The sequence below is a fragment of the Carya illinoinensis genome, chromosome 10, assembly GCF_018687715.1.
Source record: "Carya illinoinensis cultivar Pawnee chromosome 10, C.illinoinensisPawnee_v1, whole genome shotgun sequence".
Classification (NCBI taxonomy): domain Eukaryota; kingdom Viridiplantae; phylum Streptophyta; class Magnoliopsida; order Fagales; family Juglandaceae; genus Carya; species Carya illinoinensis.
The window spans coordinates 815602-842725 of record NC_056761.1 but is presented as its reverse complement, the minus strand read 5'-3'; the positions used below and the strand labels follow the sequence as shown (position 1 = coordinate 842725).

The 27124-nt window shown below is 35.2% G+C and overlaps 3 protein-coding genes across 4 annotated transcripts; all 3 read left to right on the top strand.

Moving 5' to 3' along the window:
* Window positions 1-6521: 6521 nt before the first annotated feature.
* Window positions 6522-10372, top strand: LOC122279839 (GDSL esterase/lipase At5g03610-like). Its single transcript, XM_043090718.1, has 5 exons — window positions 6522-6738; window positions 6850-7047; window positions 7181-7461; window positions 8634-8928; window positions 9942-10372. The coding sequence occupies exons 1-5, from the start codon at window positions 6678-6680 to the stop codon at window positions 10160-10162; spliced, it is 1056 nt and encodes a 351-aa protein (XP_042946652.1). The 5' UTR covers window positions 6522-6677; the 3' UTR covers window positions 10163-10372.
* Window positions 10373-12236: 1864 nt separating this feature from the next.
* Window positions 12237-15239, top strand: LOC122278073 (GDSL esterase/lipase At5g03610-like). Its single transcript, XM_043088155.1, has 5 exons — window positions 12237-12399; window positions 12519-12719; window positions 12992-13272; window positions 14205-14499; window positions 14789-15239. The coding sequence occupies exons 1-5, from the start codon at window positions 12324-12326 to the stop codon at window positions 15034-15036; spliced, it is 1101 nt and encodes a 366-aa protein (XP_042944089.1). The 5' UTR covers window positions 12237-12323; the 3' UTR covers window positions 15037-15239.
* A 6644-nt stretch (window positions 15240-21883) lies between these two features.
* Window positions 21884-24943, top strand: LOC122279675 (GDSL esterase/lipase At5g03610-like). Of its 2 annotated transcripts, none has more exons than XM_043090446.1 (6): window positions 21884-22037; window positions 22295-22567; window positions 22678-22878; window positions 23093-23373; window positions 24051-24351; window positions 24559-24943. In XM_043090446.1, exons 2-6 carry the CDS (start codon window positions 22495-22497, stop codon window positions 24777-24779), a joined length of 1077 nt encoding a protein of 358 aa, XP_042946380.1. In that variant the 5' UTR covers window positions 21884-22037; window positions 22295-22494; the 3' UTR covers window positions 24780-24943. The 2 variants fall into 2 exon arrangements, with proteins under 2 accessions (XP_042946380.1, XP_042946382.1); XM_043090448.1 differs by having other exon boundaries at window positions 21906-22037; window positions 22242-22567.
* The last annotated feature ends 2181 nt before the right edge of the window (window positions 24944-27124 follow it).

The window sequence follows — 27124 nt, the reverse complement described above, 5'->3', positions numbered from 1 at the left end:
CCAACCCCTGTTGTCACTCCTTCAGCCAATATGGCTTTGGTTCCTAATTTCTCAAGTAACCTTACTTCTTTCTATTTTGCTGCACCTTTTATTGGATCATTCTCTTGGATAATCAATAGTGGAGCTTCAGACCGCATAGTACATTCTTCCAGTTTATACACTACCCCACCTACTGCTGTGTCATATTCAATTCAATTATCAAATTGTATTTACAAGTTGACATCCACTTTCCCTGCTATACACAGTGACAATTCTTCTTCTACTTGTGTTTTGTCCAATCTAATGTAGCCTTGTGACATTTTAGATTAGGACATCCATGTTTTTCTCGATTACAGCTTTTGAATAAACATATTTCTCATTTGTCTTCTAAGTTTGATTCATGTACCACTTATCCTATTGCTAAACAAAACCGCTTACCTTTTCCTATTAGCACTAATAAATCTACTGCTTCTTTTGATTTAGTGTACTGTAATATATGGGGTCCAATGTCAATTCCTACAAAAGATGGATTTAGGTATTTTCTTTCCATTGTAGATGATTTTTCTAGAGCTACTTGGATATACGAAATGAAATCTAAGTCTGAGACTAGTTCTTTTCTGCAGTCCTTCTTTGTTCACATAGAAATTCAAATTTCTGCTCGCATAAAAGCCCTCAGGTCTAATAATGGACTTGAATTTGCTCTCAAGTCATTTTTTACTTCTAAATGGGTCCTTCACCAATTAAGTTGTGTTGCCACCCCATAACAAAATTCAGTTGTAGAGTGTAAACACCAACATATTCTCAATGTGGCAAGGTCACTCCTTTTCATGCCAAAATTCCTATTTGTTATTAGAGAGACAGTGTACGTACTTACAACTGTCTATCTCATTAATAGAATTCCAAGTCTCCTTCTTTCCAATAAAAGTCCTTTTGAACTTTTATATAATAAAGTTCATTCTTATTCACATCTTAAAATGTTTGGATGCTTGTGTTTTAGCTCCACACTTTCTCATAATCGATCAAAGTTTTCACCAAGAGCTATCAAATTTGTTTTTCTAAGATATCATTTTGGTATTAAAGGTTATAAATTGTTGAACCTAGAAACTCAGACATGCTACTTTTGTAGGGATGTAGTATTTCATGAAGATGTGTTTCCTTTCGAAACCTCTTTCCCAACACCATTTCTACCTCAACCTCAAAACGCTCTTTCACTTTCCACTTTTTGCTCCAAACTCTGACCTTCACATTTCACCTTCTACTTTTGATTCTATTCCCATTCTTGAACCTCAAACTATTATTTCAGTCCTTTCACCACCTACTTAGCTTGATCCTCCTCAAAGATCAACTAGAGAAAGACATCTTCCTTCATACCTTCAGTCTTATCATTGTCAACAGGCTGCCTTGCAATCTTCTCATCCCTCTCATCACCAAGCTGTTGGGTCTTCTTCTCAGATCACTTCTCATCCTCTCAGTAAGTTCTTGACCTATGACAGATTGTCTCATTCCCATAAGGATTTTGTTCTTGCCACCTCCACCTTCTTTGAACCCAAAACTTTTTCTCAAGCTATTTCCTATCCTGAGTGGAGAACTACCATGCAATCAGAAATATCAGCCCTAGAGGAAAATCATACATGGGATTTAGTTCCTTTACCTATTGGAAATCACCCTGTTGGTTGTAAGTGGGTGTATAAACTGAAGTTTAACTCAAATGGCAGTGTTAAGAGATGTAAGGCTCAATTGGTAGCTAATGGTTATACTCAATTTAATCATCTCATTGGCAAGATGGGACTAGTAAATATATATAGTCCATCTTGAGGGGGAGTAATAAGTTTTACAATATAGAAGTTTTTCTATTCTCCTATTTTTACACGTGTACATAGAAAGGCAGTTAACTTACTATTATTGTATTTTGCTTAATGGGTTTGGGAACAGCTTTACAGCTTTGTATATAAAGCTTCTGTAATCACATTTTTAATACATACGGCAGAATATTTTTACTCTGGAAATTAGATTTCTTAACACGATCAGTTCGGCCAAAAAAAAAAAAAGAACTATTAATTAAGCAATGTAGGCTTCGTATATAAATGAATAATCGATCCCCTCTGGCATAATTACCAATATATAATGATATTAGCTAGGGTGCGATCCTGTACTACTTGTCTTCTGTCTAAAATATTTTCCAAATAAATCATATGTAATTATAGAAATGAAATTATCATTTTATAATTAAGTTCCTCTATGTTGTACGTACATGCATGGGGTTGCTGAGATAGTTTATTTTTTCTTTCTTCTTTTCTGTTCAAATAGCAAGCTAGTAATTGATAAATAGGATAAGATAAGATAAATTAATTTATGAACTCGTGATCATTAATATGATCTTAATCCTAAAAATAATTTTATGAAGTACCCGACGCAGCAAGTCGTGGAGAAGTTGATCAACAACGTCTAATTAAGCAACGTCGGATTCTGATTTCATTATTCTTACTATTCATGCGTTCGTTGATCATGTGTATGTACTCCGGCGAGTACAATTGAGATCATCTTCGTGATTACACATACACGTTTTTTTTTTTCAATTTTTATTTTTGTAAACTTAATATTTATTTATGTTTTCCCAAGGTCGTGGGCTTATATATAAATTAATTATTCCAATTTCCAAATTTGTGGGGAAAGAAAATGTTGTTATGCATCGACTCGATCGAAAGAGTTTTTGGGCTTCCATATTTATAGAGATCGCGTGTTAGAATGCATTGTAATTAATTTTTGACTGATGATCATACAGCTGACGTTCTAGATGTATATATAAGGTTTGAGAACTCAGTGCCGAAGCCTAGCAGCTTGTTGAGCATGCATTTTGTTCATGATCATATAATAAACATGAGTTAATATTCCTGTACGTGGGAGTGAAAGTATGAGTACTAATGGTGGCGGCCTGTGAGGAGCCCTACAGATCGGCATTCTTTTGTGCCGAAATATCGCATCCTATAATCAACACGTACGTACGAGGGATGGCTTGCTGTGTATCTAGATTTGAAAGACACTCGTCTTGAACAACTTTATTAGAGTTACCAGAAAGATGGAAGCTCGTCATGTCGGACCATGGTTTAGAAAACAACATGAAATAGTTCAATTATATATGCAGTACAATAATTAAAACATAAAATTATAAACAATATGAGTTCTCGTTTACCTTTAAGTTGTCCAAAATAAATTTATAATTACTCGTAAAATTATATAAGAAGTTGAGAGAGAGATGATCTTAGTACTCCATGATGATCTCAACTTGTGCGTTGATTTTAATTGTGTCCATAATGATGAAATAATTAATTCATTAGTAATACACGTACGTACATTCTAGGTTGTATAATAATTATATATATATGACTGCACCACAACCATATATATATATATAGAAACACCATTTATATATTGACCATCAAATTAAAACCAATAGGCTGATCTATCATTTATCAAATTTTCTAACACCATTTTTTTTAAAGAAGTGGACAGAATTTAGAGATGGATACAAAATTTGTCACGTGACAGCTATTGTACGTTGAAATAGATGAATCTCGTAATACGACTCACCCGCCTAACTTTCTTAGGAATTTTTTAAATATACAAGATGAAACGAAATATTTTAAATAATAATAAAACTTTTGAGTTAAGATAAAATAAAATAATTTGTAAAAAAAATATATGTTTAGATAGTGAGATGATATGAGATAATTTTTAATTTTTGAGATTTGAAAAATGTGTGAGTTCCACTGTTTTATAAAGAGTCGAATTGTGCACTATTCATGTCAGTTTTGTGCTATTTATGTACTGTCATTTCAGTTTTATACTGTTCATACAATGTTTATGCACTACTCACTAACAGTTTTCACTATTATTGTTTATTTAAATAAATTTTTTAAAATTTAGAAACAAAATATAGTATGTTTGGATAAAAAAAAATATTGTATCGTATAGATGAGATGAATCTGTATCCGTTAACCAAACCCAGCCTTAATTTCCTTCAATAGAATCTTCTTTTGAAGCGGCTGTAGGGGTGAAAATCGATCTCATCGGCGCAGTTTTTAGATAAAACCGACGCCGACCAACGATGTGAAATATGTTGGAGCAACCGACCATAACCGGTCGATGGGGAGGAGGAAAACCGTCCATATCGACTCTGGTAGCTCACGGTCGGTTCCCCTAATGGTGCTAGTTCTCTGAGAGAGTAGAGAGAGAGAGTTACAGAAGAGGGAGAGAGGATGAGAAACGTGAATCGGGGAAGAAGAAGAGAAGGAAGAAGAAGATGCGCACATCTAAATAACTGAAGGTGTAAAACGACGTCATTCCACTTAAGTTTAAGTGGAACGACATTGTTTTATATAGGTATAAATTTTAAAAAAATAAATATATGTGATCGGTCGGTTCATCAGTTTGAACCAGCCTCAAACTGCGACCAAACCGACTTCTGTCGGTTTTGTTAAAGTTCTGCTGCCTGCCGACCAGTTCTTTGGCGGTTTCGGTTGGTTTCAAACTCCGGTGGTCAGTCTGTGCCAGTCACGACCGATTTTTTGATTTCTTGTATACCCCTAGCTACGAATTTGATTGGACCACTAACAACCTCAAGTACCAGAATTCTCACTGAATCTTGATCGGCATTAATCCTGTAATGATGTGAATTTGTGCTTTATTTATTTATCGTTTTAAATATTTACACCCCAGGCCATTGCTTTTGCAAGTCAACTTCCTTTGTCCGATAAGCTAGCATCTTTTAGGTTCTACTTTAAGTATGTTATAATGCCACCGTTGGCAGAATATCGCGTGGTTTGGTTTGTAGATCGAATTACAACGTTGAGGTTTTAACTTATTTTTCACATATCAGTTTATTAAAGAAATTGATGCGGTACAAATATTACAACGACTCGCATTGCAAAAGGCAAATCATATCTCCCACTATATAATTATGTGACTTTGTTAAAAATAATTTTAGTTTTACATAATTATCAGAAAATAGAGTTATAAATTAATAGTTGAAAAAGAGATATATATTAATCATTTTTCTTTACCAATTATTGCATTGGTAAAAGGGTGTTAAACCAATCGACTCCTAAAAGTTAGAAACTTGTGGTCTTTCCGTTCTAAACAAATTAGATGAGATAATAATATAATACCCCATGAAAACGAGTTGAAATTGATAGTCGCTGGCGTCGATCGATCGGTTATTCCAACAGCTGGAGCTATTATATATATATATAGAAAATTTGTTCGTTCACTTTCGTAGCTTCTTCCTGTAGAATTATATCTCATTTGGTAACATAAAGGAGGTTAAGATGATAAATTTATGAATGATAATGAGATAGTTTGTAAATGATATTAAAATAGTTCGATCAATTTAATTAAAATATTTTATGAGATTTTGAAAAAGTAGAGAGAAAAAATTAAATAAAAATATTATAATTTAAAATATTATTAGAATATATATTTTTTAATATTATTTTTGTTTTATAAATTGAAAATGTTAAATTATTTTTTGTGTTTTGTTTAGAAATATAAAAAAATTATAATGATTAAATGAAAAAAATTAAAAATTTAAGATTAAAAAATATTTATATTTAAATTGTATTAATTGAATATTAAGATAGGATGAAATAGAATAAAGCCAAATGGGGCTTTATTTATTCTGTTACGAATAGTGCTCTCGTTGACAATCAGATTATAATTGATAATTTGATCAACAAAGGTGTGCTTCTTCTGAATTTATTCTAATAAAAATGCATGTATCAGTATAGTATGACGTTCGTTCTTATCGTAATCCCAATAAATCAGCTAGCTTCTCTTTTTCTTCAACAATTAAATAATAGACAGAAAATTAAGAGTTTTGCTACATACAAACAAAGTCGCGTACTAATCTGCGTATCAATACTAATTACTTCATACTTAAATTTTTAATTAGCACTGTTTTCAATAAAATCTACTTTTTAACCAATCACAATAAATTAGTGCACATATTAATACACAATTGTACTTGCAATTAGATTTTTTCAAAAATTAATGAACGTTAATGTTGACCCAAAAAAAATAGCCACCGTGCGCGCCGATAGATCCGCCGACACATTGATTTGTTTTTATACATTTTTTAATCCTCTTGAATATTTTTTAAAAAATTTACAAATTTATTAAAAAATATTTACTTAATCATTAAATAAAAATATTTATATTTTCCAAAATATAAACCGTACGTTCAAATTGGGTTGATAAAAATTTATTCTGGATTTAAGAACATTGGTAAGGGCGGCTAGCTAGGGAACAATATTCCATATATATTAAAATTAAAAAAGAAGTGCACTTTAATTAATTTTCATAGCTTAGTACACATCATGTTCGTGGAATGTGGATATAATAACTTATCCTCAGCCACCAGCCCGCCATTCCTGTGGGTTATTTATCAATATGGAAATTTCCACAATATTCAGAATTCTTTTACTCAGCGCGCAGTTTTATACTACAACCTTGTTGAATCGAACAATTCTTTTATTTTTTTCTCCACCTGTAAACTTGTGCTTCATGGCCACTATATATAATACGAGCTAGCATTAGGAATGTAGGCATCCAATATCCACATATTTTGCATCTACTTCCACCAAAATTTGTCTTCGTGCAACGCTAGCGTCACGCTCGGCGCGCTTTCTCTTCTTGTAGCTGTAATGGACACGCAAAAGCTCCTCTGTTCTGTTCTCTGCTGCTTCCTCTTGTCCATTCTCTCAGGTTACAACACCATATTAAGACTGTCCCTTTCGTATTTGTTGTCAAAATTGATCAGTATTTCTCGCTAATAATATTCTCTTTATGTATATGTACTTGCTGGACTTTTTCCAGGCCGGCAACAAGCCGTGCAAGGACATTATGTACCCTCTGATATTCGTCCGCTAAAGCTCTTCGTCTTTGGGGATTCTTATGCTGACACAGGCAACACCAATAAATCTCAAGCCGCTTGGATATTTCCCTATGGCATCACCTTTCCGGGAAAACCAGCTGGTCGTTTCTCCGATGGCCGTGTCCTTGCCGATTACGTTGGTGTGTCCCTCGCTCTCATATGCATAATTTAGCTATTTCTTTTATCTGAATATCATGTTACTGCTATACTATATTAGCCTCTCCAATATTATTGTGTTTAAATATTATTGTACAAATTAATGCATGCATGCAGCTAAGTTCTTAGGACTTGAGTCTCCGATTCCATATGAAGGGTGGAAATCATCATCATGTGGGATTCCATTGTTGAAACACGGAATGAATTTTGCTTATGGAGGCACGGGTGTATTTGATACTATTTTCCCCGGCCCAAAAATGACAGTCCAGATCGATTTCTTCGAACATCTTCTCAAAGACAACGTGTTTACCGCTAAAGACCTAGAGGGCTCCGTGTCCTTTGTCAGTCTCGCGGGTAATGACTACTTTACCCACATTAGCACGAATGGATCTGCTGAGGTGAGAAACATTCTACCTACCTCGCCTGCACATAAATATATATATACTGATCGTACATATAAATTCCTATATATAATTACTTAACATAATCTTTCTTGATAACTCCATTGAATATATGTATATAATTAAATTATACGTTGAAATTAATCCAACATTATCGTCCCGTTCATTTATGCTATAGATGATCAGACAAATAGAATATTGGTAATGTACGTAACATTATCATCATGCAATATGTCATGGTACGTGAAGGGTGTCCAATTCAAATCCTTATTCCACGTGTTGATTAATTCACCTCCTTCTGTTTATTTATTTTTTCTCCTATAGTTTTGTTCTCTTAAAATTTAAAAGGAGTACTGAAATAATACAGATTAAAAAAATTTAAAGATAATTAATGATTTAACGATAATTTGAGGATCGGAAACCAAATAGTCAATCCTATATTTTTCCTATGTAATTAAGTCTATCTAGTTTTCGATCGTGTCGTTGTTTAATTGTCATAAGCATGGCCCTAGTGGGCGGGTTAGGTGGCAGCAGGTACTGGTATCCAACGTGGCCCAATGATTTGTTAATGAGAGAGAGAGAGTAGCATTGGACAAATTTGTGGCCATACTGCGTTTGGATTTGGTCACCGTCTCATGCAGAATATAAGATTTTCCATCCTTGCAAGATAATGAAACATAGTGGAAATTAATGTTTGTTATCTTGAGTTCCATGATTAATCTTTATGCCATAACTCTTCTTCGTGTAATTCTAAAGCTTTCCAACAGAAATGTTTTTACTGGACCGGATTTTGTGATAAGAAATCCGGTCCAATAAATTAAAAACATTAATACTGTTGTAGTATTTCTTCGAAGAGAAGTCATGTTGTCCATATCCCCTTAATCATATCATTATCCCTTTAAATATATCTCCGATTATTATAAAATTATTTATCATTATTTACTTACATTCTAATTAATCAATAATTTGATTATGTTACATAAGCTCGGGGATGATTAAAAGGATGTTAGCTAATAGTTTTTTAATATTATTATATATGTTTTCAAAAGAGAAATTACATATGATTTTAGATTAATTAATTGCTTTCGTATTAATTAATTAATACCAAAAATTAAGTATTAATTAGTAGTGTCTAACCTTATAAACTGAATTAAATTGATCTGTTTTAGGGATTGCAATCTTTCATTACAACAGTGGTCAATCAACTTGCCATCAACTTGAAACGAATTCATGGCTTGGGAGTTAAAAAAATAGCCGTGACAGGTATAGTGCCTTTTGGATGTCTCCCTCCTTTCACAGGCAAATCCTCCTTCCAGCAGTGCAATGAGACGTATAACTCATTCGTCGGTTTCCACAATCTTCTATTGAACCAAACCGTGGAAAAGCTGAACAGGGAAACGAAGGATTCTCCCTTTTTCATTATTGATCTTTATGCTTCGTTCACGTCCGCCATCAAGAACGAAGGTAACAACCGGCCACCTCGATCCTATATATATATTTAGATCATGATCATACAATATGTGCTTATATATTAAAGAAAGATATATATATAGTACTAGGCAAGCTTCCATAAATATTACTTGGTGTGTTTGCTAGCATGGGCATGCATTGTCCAACATTTAACAATAGGACTAAGGGTGTAAAAAAAACCGGTGAACCAGACAGAACCAGTGGGTTTGATCCGGTACTGAATTTGGTTTAGTCCAGTACTGGTTTTATTTTTTTCAAAATCAGTCTGATTCTAATTTTTATTTTTCTAAAACTGGATTGGACCATTTAATATATATATATTTTTAATTTTTGATATTGTATATAATTTTTATATATAATACATAACTATATATAAAATAGTTTTGTATTATATAATAAATTACTAATTAACTTAATATTAAATTTTAAAATCTTATGCCATTAATGTCTATTGTAATAATAGTTATACTGATATTATATAGTACATATTAATAATTATACTAATACTATATAGTGCATATTAATAATTATACTAATACTATATCATTATATATTATAATATACTATAATATATCACTATAGTTTATAATACAATTATAATATATATTATAATATACTACAATATATTATTATTATAGTATTATATACTATACTAATATAGTATATATTTTATAATATATAATATAGTATATTAAAATCGAAAAAATGGACCGAATCGGGCTGGAACTGATAAAACCGGAAGAACCGGTTTATAAGAGTAACTGATCATGTGGAATCAATTATTGAAAATGTAAAACTGATTCATACCGGTTCGGTTTCAAATTTTATCCAAAACCGGATTAATTAAACCAGACCGTACGTTACACCCCTAAATAGTACTACTTCCCAGTCTACCCCTCGAGTGTGAGCCTATTAATTTTGAATTACTTTTGGTTCAATTTCAGATCAATTCATACAGATTGATTAATCTTGTACGTACTCGATATATCTTTTATACGTGTATGCAGGAAGTATAAAGTTTGAGAACCCGCCATTGAAGCCATGCTGTTTGGGTGTCAGCAGCGAATATTTCTGCGGAAGGGTAGATGAAAATGGAGCCAAGTTATATACACTTTGTGAGAATCCCAAATCAGCATTCTTTTGGGACGCAGCTCATCCCTCGCAGCAGGGATGGCGTGCTGTGTATTCAGCTTTGCAAGCCACTCTTGAACAATATTTTCTCCACTAGATGATCATAATCAGTCCGGCCAATTAAAAAAAAAAATTATTAATTAAGCAATGCATGAGGCTTTGGATAACGAATAATTTCCTCTGGCATAGTTACCAATATTAATGCTATTAGGTAGGCGGCAGGATCCTCTACTACTTGTCCTCTATCTAAAATATTTTCCAAATAAATCATACGTAATAATAGAAATAAAATTATCATTTAATTATTAGGTCCTCTATTTTGTACGTACATGCATGGGGTGCTGTGACTTCTTTTTTCTTTTCTGTTTAATTGCAAGTGATTGCAAAATAGGATAAATGATAAGATAAATAAGTGATCCTAAAAATAATTTTATGAAGTGCTTGACGCAACAACTCGTACGTGGAGAAGTTGATCTGCATGAACTTCTGATTAAACAACGTCGGCTTCTGTTTTCATTACTCTCACAATTCATGCGTTCGTTGATCATGTCCGTACTCCGGCGGAGTACAACCGAGACCACCTTCGTGACTACACACATACGTTTTTTTTTTCAATTTTTATTTTTGCAAACTTAATATTTATTTATGTTTTCCCAAGGTCGTGTGGGCTTATATATATAAATTAATCATTCGAAAGAGTTTTTGGGCTTCCATATTTATAGAGATCTCGTGTTAGAATGGGCCTTGTCAATTTAAAGACCCTAGGGCCTACGTACGTGCCCCTTGAATGGCCATTCAGATCCTTGATCTTCGGTTTCCCTTTACAATTGCTTTCAATCACAATCGGGAATCGAACAAATTGACTCGTAATTAATCTTCGACTGATGATCATACAGCAGACGTTCTACATGTATAAGGTTTGTTAACCCAGTATCGAATTAGCCTAGCAGCTTGTTGCGCATGCATTTCGTTCATGCACCACAACCATGTATAGAAATTAGAAACACCATATGCATATATTACATGTTAGTCTTCTTTGCAAACACTTTAATGAAGATTCTAAATTAATTTCAAAATATATATTGGGGCTATACCTTTTTCTAATCATGAATAAAACTTAATTGATCATTACCTGTCAAAAAGAAAGATTAATCTAGATTTTCAAATAATAATTAATCATCTTCTTATTCTTTATTCTGTTACGATTAATAGTCTTGTCGATAGTGGGATTATGATTGATCAACAAAGGCGTGCTTCTTTTGAATTTATTCTAATAATAATGCATGTATCAGTATGACGTTCGTTCTTAATCATATTCCCAATTAATAAATCAGCTAGCTTGCTTTTTTCTTCAACAATTAAATAATAGATAGAAAATTAATGAACGTTAATGTTGACCTAGAAAAAAAATAGCCACCGATAGCTCCGCCGACACATTCCACCGATACGGTCAATTTTTTTAATCCTCTTAAATATATAAAAAAAACTTACAAAATTATTAAAAAAACATATTTTCTTAATCATTAAATAAATAAAAATTAAAAAAAAATAATAATATCTTCTCCTCAGTCACCACGCCATTCACGTGTGGTTGCTTATCAATATGGAAATTTCTACATGTACTCATAATTCTTTTACTCTGCAGTCCTATATTACACAATTGATGATTAGAACAACACTTTTATATATATATTTTTTTCTACCTGTAAATTAACTTGTGCTTCATAGCCACTATATATAATACGAGCTAGCATTAGGAATGTAGGCATCCAATATCTTCTTCATTGCGGGCTCGTCCACATATTTTGCATCTACTTCCACCAAGATTTGTCTCTGTGCAACGCTTCACGCTCGGTGCGCTTCTCTTCTTGTGGCTGTAATGGACACGCAAAAGCTCCTCTGTTCTGTTCTCTGTTGCTTCCTCTTGTCCATTTTCTCAATTTACAACACCATATTAAGAGTCATGTCCCTTTCGTGTTTGTCGTCAAAATTGATCAGTACTTTTTGCTAATAATATTCTCTATATGTATATGTACTTGTTAGACTTTTTGCAGGCCGGCAACAAGCGGTGCAAGGAATTTAGGAATTAACTCAATCGTGATCATCTCGAAGGTGACCCCACCAGTGAACTTATGTTTCACGGCAACTTTATATATTATATACTGCGAGCATTAGGAATTTATTTTTGCATCTACTTCCACCAAACTTCGCTTTGTGCATCGCTTCACGTACGCTCGGCGCGAGCTTCTGATCTTCTTATGGTTGAAATGGACACGCAAAAGCTCCTCTGTTCTGTTCTCTGCTGCTTCTGCTTCCTCTTCTCCATCCTCTCTGGTTACAACACCATATATATTAAGATTGTCCCTTTCGTATTTCTCGTCAAAATTGACCAGTACTTAATTGTCGCTAATAATATTCTCCTTATGTATGTGTACTTGTTGGACTTTTTCCAGGGCGGCAACAAGCTGTGCAAGGACATCATCATGTACCCTCTAATATTCGTCCGCTGAAACTCTTCGTCTTTGGAGATTCTTATGCTGACACAGGCAACACCAATAAATCTCAATCCGCTTGGAAATATCCCTATGGCATCACCTTTCCGGGAAAACCAGCTGGTCGTTTCTCGGATGGCCGTGTCCTTACCGATTATGTTGGTGTGTCCCTCTCATATGCATAATTTGGCTATTTCTTTGATCTGCATTTCATGTTACTGCTATACTATATATAGGACGCTGGCTCAATGCCTCTTCTGGATCACAAAATTATTATAGGGGTACAGTACTCAAAGCCCAAAGGCTGACATGTACGCTGCATGGTCTGTTTGTAATATTGCATGCATATACAGATGACAGGACTATTTTACACTAATTAGCATCTCTATTATTATATATTGTGTTTAATTGTATAAATTAATGCATGCATGCAGCTAAGTTCTTGGGACTTAAGTCTCCGATTCCATATGAAGGGTGGAAATCATCATCACGTGGGATTCCATTGTTGAAATACGGAATGAATTTTGCTTATGGAGGCACGGGTGTATTTGTTACCGTTTTCCCCAGCCCAAAAATGACAGTCCAGATCGATATCCTCGAACATCTTCTCAAAGACAACGTGTTTACCGCTAAAGACCTAGAGAGCTCCGTGTCCTTGGTCAGTCTCGCTGGTAAAGACTACTTAGCTTACATTGGCACGAACGGATCTTCTGAGGTGAGAAATATTCTACGTACCTGCACATAAATACTCGTACTTGATATAAACTCCTATATATTACTTAACCTACTAATCTTTCTTGATTACTCCATTGAATATATTTTGAATATGTGTATATAATTAATTATACGTTGAAATTAATCCAACATTTATATCTTCCCATTCATTTAATGTACGTAACATTATCATCATGCAATATGTCATGGTACGTGAAGGGTGTCAAATTCAACTCCTCATTCCACGTGTTGATTAATTCACCTCCTTTTATTTATTTATTTTTCTCGTATAGTACTTTTGTTTTTAAAAATTTAAACGAAGGAGTACTGAAATAATACAGATTAAATTTTTTTAAAGATAATTAATAATTTAACGATAATTTGAGAGAACCAAATAGTTAATCCTATATTTTTCCTATGTTTGTTCTATCAAATTCAATTGATCTGGGGGGATGTTTTTGGCTATTTAGTTTTCGATCGTGTCGTTGTCTGAATGTCATAGCTAGTTAAGCATGGCCCTAGTGGTTAGGTAGCAGCAGGTACTAGGAGTATTGGACTAATTTGTGGCCATACTGCGTTTGGATTTATTCTCCGTCTCTGTAGACTAATTTGTGGCCACGCTGCGTTTGGATTTGGTCACCGTCTCAGTAGACTAATTTGTGGCCATAATGCGTTTGGATTTGGTCATCGTCTCATACTGAATATAAGATTTTCCATCCTCGCAAGATAATGAAACATAGTGGAAATTAATGTTTGTTATCTTGAGTTCCATGATTAATCATTAATCTTGATACCATATTAACAATTAATCTTTATACCATTACTCTTCTTCGTGTGATTCTAGTGCTTCTCGCAGAAATGTTTTTACTGGACTGGATTTGTTTATTGCAAAAAACAAATTGGTCTGTTTTAAATTAAATTGATCTGTTTTAGGGATTGCAATCTTTCATTACGACAGTGGTCAATCAACTTGCTATCAACTTGAAACGAATTCATGGCTTGGGAGTTAAAAAAATAGCCGTGACAGGTATAGTGCCTTTTGGATGTCTCCCTATTTTCACAGGCACATCCTCATTCCAACAGTGCAATGAGACATATAACTCGTTCCTCGGTTTCCACAATCTTCTATTGAATCAAACCGTGGAAAAGCTGAACAAGGAAACAGAGGATTCTCCCTTTTTCATTATTGATCTTTATGCTTCGTTCACGTCCGCCATCAAGAACGAAGGTAACAACCACCTCGATCCTATATATATATATATATATTTAGATCAGGATTATACAATTTGTGCTTATTAAAGAAATATATACAGTAGGCAAGCTTCCATAAATATTACTTGGTGTTAGCTAGCTTGGGCATGCATTCTGCAACCTTTAACAACACCACTGCCCCTCGAGTGTGACCTAATTTGCAATCATGTATATATTACTTTTGGTTCACTTTCAGAACTCGTGATACAAATTGACTAATCTAGTACGTACGTACTCGATATATGTTTTATACGTGTGTGCTGCAGGAAGTATAAAGTTTGAGAATCCATTGAAGCCATGCTGTTTGGGTACTACTGTAAGCGGCGAATATTTTACTATAAGCGGCGAATATTTTACCTGTGGGAGGGTAGATGAAAATGGAGCCAAGAGATATACACTTTGTGAGAATCCCAAATCAGGATTCTTTTGGGACTTAGCTCATCCTTCGCAGGAGGGATGGCGTGCTGTGTATTCAGCTTTGCAAGCCACTCTTGAACAATATTTTCTCCACTAGATCATGATCAGTTCGCCCCAAAAAAAAACTATTAATTAAGCAATGCATGAGGCTATGTATAATGAATAATCTCCTCTGGCATAATTACCAATATTAATGCTATTAGGTAGGCGGCAGGATCCTCTACTACTTGTCCTGATCTATCTTAAATATTTTCCAAATAAATCATAAGTAATAATAGAAATGAAATTATCATTTAATTATTAGGTCCTCTATGTTGTACGTACATGCATGGGGTGCCGAGACTTATTTTTTTCTTTTTTCTTTTATGTTCAAATAGCAAGTATACGTAATTGATAAATAGGATAAATGAGAAGATAAATAAGTGATCCTAAAAATAATTTTATGAACTCATGATCATTAATATGATCTTAATCCTAAAAATAATTTTATGAACTCATGATCATTAATATGATCTTAATCCTAAAAATAATTTTATGAAGTACTTGACGCAACAAGTCGTGGAGAAGTTTATCAACAACGTCTAGCTAATTAAACAATGTCGGATTCTGTTTTCATTATTCTCATCATGCTTTCGTCGATCATGTTGTACTCTGTGTTAGACAAAATAGAATATTTCCAATTCAACGTTAACTTTTCATTGATGATTTGTATGTATTTATACACAGTGAGAGAAGGAATAAAAATGAATATTTCTCTGTTACAGAACTTGAAAGAAAATGCTAACTAATTCTCTACTGTAATATTCTAGAATATCTTGGTGTCTGCTGTTTGTACCTTGAGGGAACTCTGCTGCTGTTGTTTGCCTTCAACTGGTGCAGTGCCACATATGCCTTCATTGTGTCTGTGAAAATGCTCCATAGGTTCACTGAGTCTAATACGCCCCTCGAGTCTAGTGGGGTATCAACCACAGTAAGGCTCGATCTAAAGAGAATGAATTTGTCTGAGACAAAAGGCTTTGTAAGTACATCTGCTATTTGATCCTTTGAGCTGCAAAACTGAACTTGAAGAGTGCGGGCAGCAACTCGATCTCTAACGAAATGAAAATCTATATCCATATGCTTGGTCTTCGAGTGATAAACTGGATTGGTTGAGAGAAAAGTCGCAACAATATTGCTACACCAAAGAATTGGAGCTTTGGCTAGAGGTATACCCAATTCTTGAAGAACAGTTTGAAGCCAAATGACTTCTGCAGCTGAAGAGGCCAGAGACTTATACTCAGCCTCTATTGATGAACGAGCTACAGTTTTCTGCTTTTTCGAACTCCAAGAGATGAGGTGATTACCCAGAAAAACATAGAAGCCTCTTGTTGATCGGCGATCATCTGGAAAGCCCCCCAATCTACATCTGAGTATGCTTGAAGGGTGAGATTGGACTGTTTTTTAAAGAGAAGACCATAATTGATGCTAGCTTTAAGATACCTGAGAACTCTCTTGACAGCAACCCAGTGAGAATTTTTGGGAGTATGCATGAATTGGCAGATTTTGTTGACAGCGAAGGAGATGTCGGGTCGAGTGAGAGATAGGTACTGTAGGCTACCAACAATGCTTCTGTATAGTGATGGATCATCAAAGTCATGGGAGTCAAACTTAGAGAGCTTCAAGGATGTTGCCATGGGAGAAAAGATGGGCTTTGCATGAACCATTTTGTTGCGGACAAGTAAGGAGTGGATATATTTTTGTTGAGTGACTAAGACACCTGCAGATGTGTAGTCAACTTCTAGGCCAAGGAAGTAGGATAAACTTCCCAAGTCTTTTACTGGAAAGGCACGACTTAAATCCTCTAAAAAAAAATCAAGTGCTAGAGACTTAAAGGAGGTGATGACTATGTCATCAACATAGACTAGTAAGTACATATGAAGATCACCATGAGTTAAAATGAAAAGAGAAGGATCTGCCCGTGATGCAAGAAATCCATATCCGAGAAGCCAAGAACTGAGTTGAGCAAACCATGCCATTGGGGCTTCCTTGAGACCGTATATAGCTTTCTACAGCTTGCATACATGTGTGGGCTTGTGAGGATCAATAAAACCCTGAGGTTGCTGCATATAGACATCATCAGTTAAATTTCCATGCAAAAAGGCATTTTGAATATCAATTTGGTGCAAGGGCCATGCACGGGTGACAGCAATAGATAAGATCAACCGTATAGTCGAGGGCTTTACTAATGGACTAAATGTCTCATTATAGTCCAAGCCATGGAGTTGATGATACCCTTTGGCGACTAGACGTACATTTCTATGCTGGAAGGAGCCATCTACATTAGTTTTTGTACGAAAAACTCACCTACAGCCAAGAATGTTAGTCGCAGAAGTGAAGGGAACTAAAGTCCATGTTTTATTCTTTTGCAGGGCCATAAACTCCTGAGACATTGCATCCTTCCATTCAGAAAATTTTGAGGCGATGGAGTAACTAGAAGGTTCGTCTGGGACAGTTGCAGAGGTTGTGAGGCAAAGACGTGAGGGGTATGGAACGGTGCCATCCGTGTAAGTCCAAGGTCTGGAAGAATTTGTTTGGGCGCGGGTGATGATGGGAGACCGGGGTGGAGCCAAGACTAGTGTAGATGACTTTGAGATGAAGGGAGAGGCACTATGTGGCGAGATAGCGGAAGAGAAAACAGGGGAACTAGAGGTAGACGAAGACTGGTTTTCTGATGTAGGAAAAGATGGGCTTGGGCCAGGTCCAAGTATGGAGGGCTGAAAGATAGGTAGATGGGCTGTAGCAGAACGTGGAGTAATTGAATGAGGATTGGGCTGGGGTTTAGAAAACAGAAATGAAACTTCATCAAATACTACATCTCGTGAGATGTACAGACGATTATTTTTTATGTCTAAACATTTATAGCCCTTATGTGAAGAACTATATCCTAAAAATAAACAAGCAACTGAATGAAAATTGAGTTTATTGGCAAGACAGGGTCGAATGTTAGGCCAACATTGACAACTGAAAACTTTTAAAAATGTGTAGTTAGGATCTGATTTATAGACACGAAAATGTGGTGTTTGATTTTGAATGACGGGAGAGGGAAGAAAATTAATGAGATGAACAACACATCCGAAGGCATCGGCCCAATATGAAAAAGGAAGAGAGGAATGGGCTAAGAGGGCGAGCCCGGTTTCAACGATATGCTGATGTTTTCTTTCAACGAGACCATTTTGTTGATGCGTGTGAGGACATGAGAAACGATGATTTATACCCAATTTTTGACATAATGGAGTTAAGGGTTTAAATTCGCCTCCACCATTTGTTTGTAATGTGAGGAGTTTTCTGTTCAATGATCAAACCTGTGATAGCATTGAAGAGCAATATGTCCTGTTTTGTTGCAGACTTGGCACGTGGGTCGTTGAGATGTGCAGCGTTGGGCAGAATTCTGAGAGGAAGGTGATCGTCCACCACGAGGAGGGTTAAAGTTTCTACCCCTGCCTCTACCTTGACGTCCACCCCGAGAAGACCCACGACCACGGCCACTAGAGGCACCGAAATTTGCAGATGGCTCAACAATGGAGATAACACTCCGAGTTAGATGGGACATGCGAGTTTCATGTATAAGCAAGAGTTGATACAACTCATGAGAAGAAAAAGGGTCTACCCTTGTAGTAAGAGATGTTCTAAACGACTCATAAGAGGAGCCGAGGCCATTGAGCAGGTAAGTGACTACTTCCTTGTCTGGGAGAGAATCATAGTAGCAGCTAGAGAATCAACGAGAAAGCGTACCTTGCCGAAGTATGAAGAAATTGATTGATCTCCTTTGGAGAGGTTTGTAAGTTCAAACCGAATCTGAAACTCCTTTGCTTGAGAGTGTGATACAAACATAGAAGCAAGGGAAAGCCATAGCTCTTGTGCTGTTGTGGAAGAATGGACATGCCCGAGAATGGAGTCGGACGGTGAGGAGAACAAAATGCTTAACACCAATTGGTCTGTTCGGCGCCATTTAGTGAAGGCTGGATTTGGTTTGGGTACAGTATCTGTAAACCCAAGTAAGATTTCGGAGGGCCTGAGTTGAGTCCCATCTACATAGCCAAAGAGGTCTTGACCTCTGAGGTAGGCTGAGATCTGAACCTTCCATAGAAGGTAATTGTCATTGTTGAGTTTGATGGTGATGATATGAGAAAAGGAGGAGAGATTTGAAGAGGAAGAGGAGTTCTGGACGGGTGAGGTAGCCATGGATCAAGGGACGTTAGTCCTTACAAGCTCTGATACCATGTTAGACAAAATAGAATATTTCTAATTCAACGTTAACTTTTCATTGATGATTTGTATGTATTTATACACAGTGAGAGAAAGAATAAAAATGAATATTTTTCTGTTACAGAACTTGAAAGAAAATGCTAACAAATTCTCTATTGTGATATTCTAGAATATCTTGGTGTTTGCTGTTTGTACATTGAGGGAACTAAGCTGCTATTCTTTGCCTTCGACTGGTGCAGTGCCACATATGCCTTTTTTGTGTATGTGAAAATGCTTTATAGGTTCACTGAGTCTAATACTCCGGCCGGCCAGTACAACTGAGACCACTTTTGTGATTAAACATACATGTTTTTTTTTCAATTTTTATTTTTGAAAACTTAATATTTATTTATGTTTTCCCAAGGTCGTGGGCTTATATATAAATTAATCATTCGAAAGAGTTTTTGTGCTCCCTGCATATTTATAGAGATCGTATTAGCTAGAATGGGCCTTGTCAGTTTAAAGACCCTACGTACGTACCCCTCGAGTGGCCGTTAGATCAGATCCTTGATCTTCGGTTTCCCTAATTTTCAATTGCTTTAAATCACTAATAACGGGAATCGGACAAATTGACTTGTAATTAGTCTTCGACTGATCATACACCAGACGCACTACAAGAAAAATGGACTTTTGCGACCAATTAATAGCAACGAAAAGAGTATTTGCAACCAAAATTGGTTGCAAATACTCTTTTCGTTGCTATTAATTGGTCGTAAAAGCCTGTTTTTCTTGTAGTGACGTTCAGGATGTATAATAAGGTTTGAGAACCCAGTACCGAATTAGCCTAGCAGCTTGTAGCGCATGCATTTTATGATCATATAATAAACAGTTAATATTCCTGTACGTGGGAGCGTGAAAATATGAATGGTGGCGGCCTGCGAGGAGCCCTGCAGATCGGCATTCTTTTGTGCCGCAGTATCGCATCCTATCTACATGTACGTAGGAGGGATGGCTTGCTGTGCATCTAGATTTGAAAGACACTCATCTTGAACAACTTTATTAGAGTTAACGTACCAAAAAGATCGAAGCTCGTCATGTCAGACCATGGTTTAGAAAACAACATGAAATAGTTCAATTATGCAAGTACAATAATTAAAACATAAAATTATAAACAATATGAGTTCTCGATTGTAATTACCTTTAAGTTGTCCAAAATAAATTTACAATTACTCATAAAATTAAGAAGAGAGAGATATGATCTTAATACTACGTGATCTCAACTTGTGCGTTGATTTTAATTGCGGCTATCATGACGAAATAATAATTAATTCATGAGTCAAACACGTGCACCACAACCATATATAGAAACAGTAGTTGGTTGTCATTGGTTGTTAGGCACCTTTTGATTGTTAAACTCAACTGAAATCTAATTTTAAGTTGAGTCTAACATCCAGCTATTAAATTATTAGATTTATCTCAACTCAAAATCTCTTTACAAGTAGAATTTACAACCATTTTCAATTTAACACCTATTTATACTTAGAATTTACAACTCTTTTAATTTTTCATAAATATCTTTAAACTCATTTTAACGTCCAAACACATCTAAACTCATCATAGATGGACCCTACAAAACTCACTCCACCCTCTCAACTCATTACTATTCACAAAGAATTTAACTCATTTCAACTTAGATCAACGACTCGATTACCAGAAGAAGTAATGTCCAGGAGCTAGTTAGCCAGGTCCTGAGATGCATGCATGCATATATTCTTAGTCTTCTTTGCAAATTAACACTTTATTGAAGAATCTACATTTTCAAAACGTTGGGGCTATGGTACCTTTTTCTAATAAATAAAACTTAATTGATCATTACCTATCAAAAAGATAGATCAATCTAGATTTTCAAATAATAATTAATCATCTTCTTAATTAATATGCTCCGAAGACTAGTCATGAGTTGGTTGGGATGACGCGCGGAACCCGCCTTTTTCTTAATTTCCTTGAATAGAAGCTTCTTTGAAGCGGCTGCAAGTTTGGTTGGACCAGTATTAACAACCTCAACCAGAACTCTCGCTGAATTTTGGTAGGCATTAATCGTGTAATATGATGTGAATTTATGCTTTATGTTTTTTTTCTCGTTTTAAATATTTACACCCCGGGCCATTGCTTTTGCAAAGTCAACATCTTTTGTTCGATAAAGCATCTTTTATGTTTTACTTTCTTGTTATAATGCCACACGGTTGGCAGAATACCGCGTACTGGTTTAATTGTTTTCTAGAATTAGACAACGTTGAGGTTTTTACCTTATTAGTTTTCACAGATTAGTTTATTAAAGAATTTGGTTTGGTACAACAAATACAACGACTCGATCGCATTGTAAAAGGCAAATCAGATCTCCCTCTATCTTTATCTTTTACTGATCATGACCGGTAAATGATATAATTAGTTTTTCACGGTTATTTTTATAACTTATTTTGCTATTAATCAATATAATTATTTGCCAATACATGATGAGAGGTTAAGTCTTACTCGGTCAACGAAAACAAACACGAAAAAAAAACGGAAGAAGTTTCCTACTTTCATGAACGGTTCTACGTTGCTGCAACTTGCGGTCTCATGAAATTGAATCTTTGATAGTCGCTGGCCTTCTAGATATGATCAGTCATTCATTCCCACAGCTGGAGCTAGCTATTATATATATATCATTAATGGTCGTCCACATTCGTAGCTTCTTAATTCCTGTAAAGGTGATAGATTTATTTATTCTCTTACGAATAGTCTTGTTGACAGTGTGATCAGATCATGCCGTGCTTAAACATGTTACATAGATTGTGATTGTTCAACAAAGGCAGGCGTGCTGAATTAATCCTAGTAAGTAGTGCTGCATTTATGTTCTTAGTCGTAATATTCCCAATAAATTAATAAGCTGGTTTTTTGTTTTTTTTTTTCTTTCAAAACTTAAATAATAGACAGAAAGTTAATCAACGTTATATAAGACGTTGACCCCAAAAAAAAAAAAAAACTTTTCAATTCGGGTTGATAAAACTTTATTCTGGATTTAATTGAGCTCAACAGGGACAATGTGATGCCTGCATGCATGGCAGTAAATAACTCAATCAATTATATAGGTGCGTACTGTAAGTCATTGTGAAGGGCCCAGGCCAGCTCGATCGTGGGTATAGATAAACTTGTGAAGTTAAGTCGATCGTGATCATCTCGAAGATATCTTCTCCGTTGCGAAGTCGTCCTCCAAATATTTTTGCATCTACTTCCACCAAACTTCGCTTTGTGCAACGCTTCACGCTCGGTGCGCCCCTCTGATCTTCTTATGGTTGTAATGGACATGCAAAACCTCCTCTCATGTTCTGTTCTCTGCTGCTTCCTCTTGTTTATTCTCTCAGGTTAGAACACCATATTAAGACTGTCCCTTCGTATTTGTGGTCAAAATTGACCGGTACTTATGGCTAATAATATTCTCTATATGTATATGTACTTGTTGGACTTTTTCCAGGGCGGCAACAAACGGTGCAAGGACATCGTCATTTACCCTCTAATATTCGTCCGCTAAAGCTCTTCGTCTTTGGAGATTCTTATGCTGACACAGGCAACACCAATAAATCTCTAGTCCCTTGGAAACATCCCTACGGCATCAGCTTTCCGGGAAATCCAACTGGTCGTTTCTCCGATGGCCTTGTCCTTACCGATTACGTTGGTGTGTCCCTCTCATATGCATAATTCGGCTATTTCTTTGATCTGCATATAGCACAAAATTATTATAGGGGTACAGTCAAGGCTGACACGTACGATGCATGGTCTGTTTGTAATATTGCATGCATATACAGATGATAGGACTATTTTACACTAATTAGCATCTCTATTATTATATATTGTGTTTAATTCATGTATAAATTAATGCATGCGTGCAGCTAAGTTCTTAGGACTTAATTCTCCGATTCCATATGAAGGGTGGAAATCATCATCACGTGGGATTCCATTGTTGCAATACGGACTGAATTTTGCTTATGGAGGCACGGGTGTATTTGATACCGTTGTCTCCGGCCCAAACATGACAGTCCAGATCGATTTTCTCGAACATCTCCTCAGAGACAACGTGCTTACCACTAAAGACCTAGAGAGCTCCGTGTCCTTTGTCAGTCTCGCTGGCAATGACCACTTTACTTACCTTCGCACGAACGGATCTGCGCAGGTGAGAAATAAAAACACAACTCAAATATAAATATTTTATAATTTTATATCTTCAATTTTAAATTTTTTTCGTTTAATCGTTACCTTATCATTATATTTTTTCTAAATTTTCAAAATAAAAGAATAATTTAATTTTTTCAAATCTCAAAATTATATTTTAACCCTCTTTTAATTTAATAATTTTTTTATTTAATTATTTCTCTCTTATTTTCCAAAATTTTATAAAAATTTAAATTTAAATTATTTTACTATTATTTATAAATATTTCATTTGATCTTGTAAATGTATAAGCATGGGCTACTGATGGGTTAGGTATATGTAGGCAGCAGGTATTGGGATATCCGGTCCACGTCCCAATGAGATAAAGGACTAATTTGTGGCCATAGGCCCATAATGCGTTTGGATTTGGTCACCTCCTCATGATATATACTGAATATAGGATTTTCCAGCCAGCTTGCAAGATAATGAAACATTGTGGAAATGTTTATTACTATATCAACAATTTCGTTGTTTCCTCATGCATGCCTATTTTCATCGTGTGATTCTAGAACTTTCACTACAACGTACAGATCATGTGATTAAAAAAACGTACGGATTAATTTATATTATAGTAGCTAGTACGTAGTAGTGTTGATCAACCTTCTCACATGAATTAAATTGATGACCTGCATGTTTTAGGGATTGAAACCTTTCATTACGACAGTGATCAATCAACTTGCTATCAACTTGAAACGAATTCATGGCTTGGGAGTGAAAAAAATAGCCGTGACAGGTTTAGAGCCTTGGGGATCATGTCTGATCCCTTATGTCACAAACACATCCTTATTCCAACAATGCAATGATACTTATAACTCGATGGTCAGTTTCCACAATCCTCTATTGAAGCAAGCCGTGGAAAAGCTGAACAGCGAAACAAAGGATTCTCCTTTTTTCATTATTGATCTTTATGCTTCGTTCACGTCTGCCCTCAAGAACGAAGGTACGTAACAACCACCTCCTAATTATAGATATAGATGAATATTATACATGTGCTTAATTAATTATATTTGAGATAAATGGTAGGCAAACTTCCTGCATATGATATTGCTAAATATTGCTATGTTGGCTTTTCAATTACTTTGGTTCACTTTCAGAACCCATACAGATTGATTATAGTACTCGATATATCTTTTATACGTGTGTGCAGGAAGTATAAAGTTTGAGAACCCGCCATTGAAGCCATGCTGTTTGGGTGTCAGCAGCAAATATTTCTGCGGGAATGTCGATGAAAATGGAGCCAAGAAATATACAATTTGCGAGAATCCCAAATCAGCATTCTTTTGGGACGTCGCACATCCCTCGCAGGAGGGATGGCGTGCCGTGTATTCAGCTTTGCAACCCACTCTTGAACAATATTTTCACTACTAGTAGAGTCCGCCAAAAACAAAATGCTATTTGTATATAATTATGATTGTTTTTCTAATTTCTCAATATAATTTTTCTGTTTGTATTAAGCAATATTGCAGGCTTTGTATAATCTCCTCTACTTGTCCTCTATCTTAAAATATTTTCCAAATAAAGCATATATAATATATGTAATGTTTCAATGGAAGGTCAAAAGGTGGCATAGCTCAAGTCCTATATTTTTCATTAGGATAGACTCTAATACCATTTATAACACCATAATAATAGAATGTCCAAACCACATGATCTATATCTCAAAAGGACTAGTCAACGATACATTTGAAGTCCTATTAAAACCTTATAAATAGTAAGAATTTTTCATTTTCAAATAATATGAGATTCATACACTACTTATCCTTATTCTTATCATATGGGATATCACATAATAATAAAAGAAAGAAATTATCATTTTATTAGGTCCTATATGCTAGCTGTACATGCAAGAGGTACTGCTAAGTCTTATTTATTTATTTATTTATTTTTGTTCAAATAGCAAGTTGATAAATAGGGTAAATGATAAGATAAATAAGTTCTAAAAATAAATAATTTATGAACGTGCATTTCTAATTTGATCTTAATCCTAAAAATAATTTTATGAACTCGATCGACGCAACTACAAGTTGTGAATTAGAAGTTCATGAACAACTGAACTTACCTACAACGTCGGATTCTGTTTTCATTATTCTCACTATTCATGCGTTCGTTCATGTATGTACTCCGGCCACCAGTACAACTGAGACCACCTTCGTGAATCGTGATTGCACTTATTATGTGACATATACGTTTGTTTGTTTGTTTTTTTTTTTTTTTTTAATTTTTGTTTTGCAAGCTTAATATTTATTTATTTTTTCCCAGGGTCGTGGGCTTGTAAATCACTCCGTATGAGGGGAAAAAAAAAAAAATTATGCATCGACTCGATCGAAAGAGTTTTTGGGCTTCCCTACTTATAGAGATCGTGTATTGGAATGGGCCTTGATCCTTGATCTTCGGTTACCCTGTTCAGTAGCTTCCAGTCACCATCGGGAGTCGGAACGAATTGACTTGGAATCTTGGACTGATCATACAGCACTAGTTCTGGATGCACAAGGTTGGATAACCCACCGAAGCCTTGTTAATGCGCATGCAATGTATAGTTGATTAAGCAGTTAATATTCCTGTGGGGGTGATGATAACAATGGGGGCGGCCAAGAAGATTACAATCTGTAAGGAGCCAGCAGATCGGCATTCTTTTGTGCCTCAATATCGCACTCCACGCATGGGAGGGATAGCTTGTTGTGCATCTAGATTTGAAAGACATGACTAGTCTTCAACAACTTTATTAGAGTTACTTGATTTTTTCAATAATTATTTTAAAAAATGATAGTTGCAATCATGAGTGTGCAATCATCGTGTAATCATTTTAAAAAAATATATAAATATGGGACCCACATAAAATAAATAAATAATTTTTTAATAGTAAACTCTACTCTTTTTCAAAACGACTGCACAGTACTTGTATTCCATAATTATATGCGGTATTACTCATTATTTTTTACAACACCATTTTTTTTTTTTTTTGTTAAAGTTTCTTGCTAGATAATGCTCCATTAATCATACTGAGGTAAAGTCCCTTAGGAAACCAATTTGTTAATTCGGCCAAAAACTAAATTAGAAATTGGGATCGAGCCCAAACACCATTTGTAGTGGACGAGCCTGCAATTATAGTCGCCGGTATGAGATATTTCATTGGCGTATGACGTGCATTAGCTACGGCAGCCATCAAAAGTGGCCGACATATAAGGATGGAGCGATGGCTACACCAGTGGATCATGATTTGTATATATACATAGTATGCATTGGCTACTTAATTCTTCAAATGTGCCTCTTTTAACATTCGAAAAGTCAGCAGCCAAAACTAATCATTTTACATTTTATATAAATAATTGTGAATCCTGTACTGATATGTGGTGCAAGAGTTACTTCTAGATATTGGCACAGAGAAGAAATTGAACACGGAATATGGGTTTGATTGAAGTATTGAAACCTTGTTAATTTTTTTTGACTTTTTCCACTCGTGGTGGAATCTCGTTCCAATTATATATTACCCATCCAATAGATTATGTTCACTGGAGATTGGAGATGATCTTATCCCATTTTGAGTTTCCGATCGAGCTCCAAGCTTTGATATGAGTCAAGGTTCGTCGTTAGGTCTCACCCACACGATCATCTTTTCGAGCGTACGCAATGAATGATTATGAAAAGCACTGCGGGAAAATGTGATCCTAATTAAGCGCCTGTTTGGGATTTTGGTAAAATTTAAAAAAAAAAAT

Coding starts and splice junctions, on each gene's coding strand:
- LOC122279839 (XM_043090718.1), top strand. CDS start 6,678: ATGGACACGCAAAAGCTCCTCTGTTCTGTTCTCTGCTGCTTCCTCTTG. Junction 7,048..7,180: donor TGTCCTTGCCGATTACGTTG/GTGTGTCCCTCG, acceptor GCATGCATGCAG/CTAAGTTCTTAGGACTTGAG. Junction 7,462..8,633: donor GCACGAATGGATCTGCTGAG/GTGAGAAACATT, acceptor GATCTGTTTTAG/GGATTGCAATCTTTCATTAC.
- LOC122278073 (XM_043088155.1), top strand. CDS start 12,324: ATGGTTGAAATGGACACGCAAAAGCTCCTCTGTTCTGTTCTCTGCTGC. Junction 12,400..12,518: donor CCTCTTCTCCATCCTCTCTG/GTTACAACACCA, acceptor GACTTTTTCCAG/GGCGGCAACAAGCTGTGCAA. Junction 12,720..12,991: donor TGTCCTTACCGATTATGTTG/GTGTGTCCCTCT, acceptor GCATGCATGCAG/CTAAGTTCTTGGGACTTAAG.
- LOC122279675 (XM_043090446.1), top strand. CDS start 22,495: ATGGTTGTAATGGACATGCAAAACCTCCTCTCATGTTCTGTTCTCTGC. Junction 22,568..22,677: donor CCTCTTGTTTATTCTCTCAG/GTTAGAACACCA, acceptor GACTTTTTCCAG/GGCGGCAACAAACGGTGCAA. Junction 22,879..23,092: donor TGTCCTTACCGATTACGTTG/GTGTGTCCCTCT, acceptor GCATGCGTGCAG/CTAAGTTCTTAGGACTTAAT.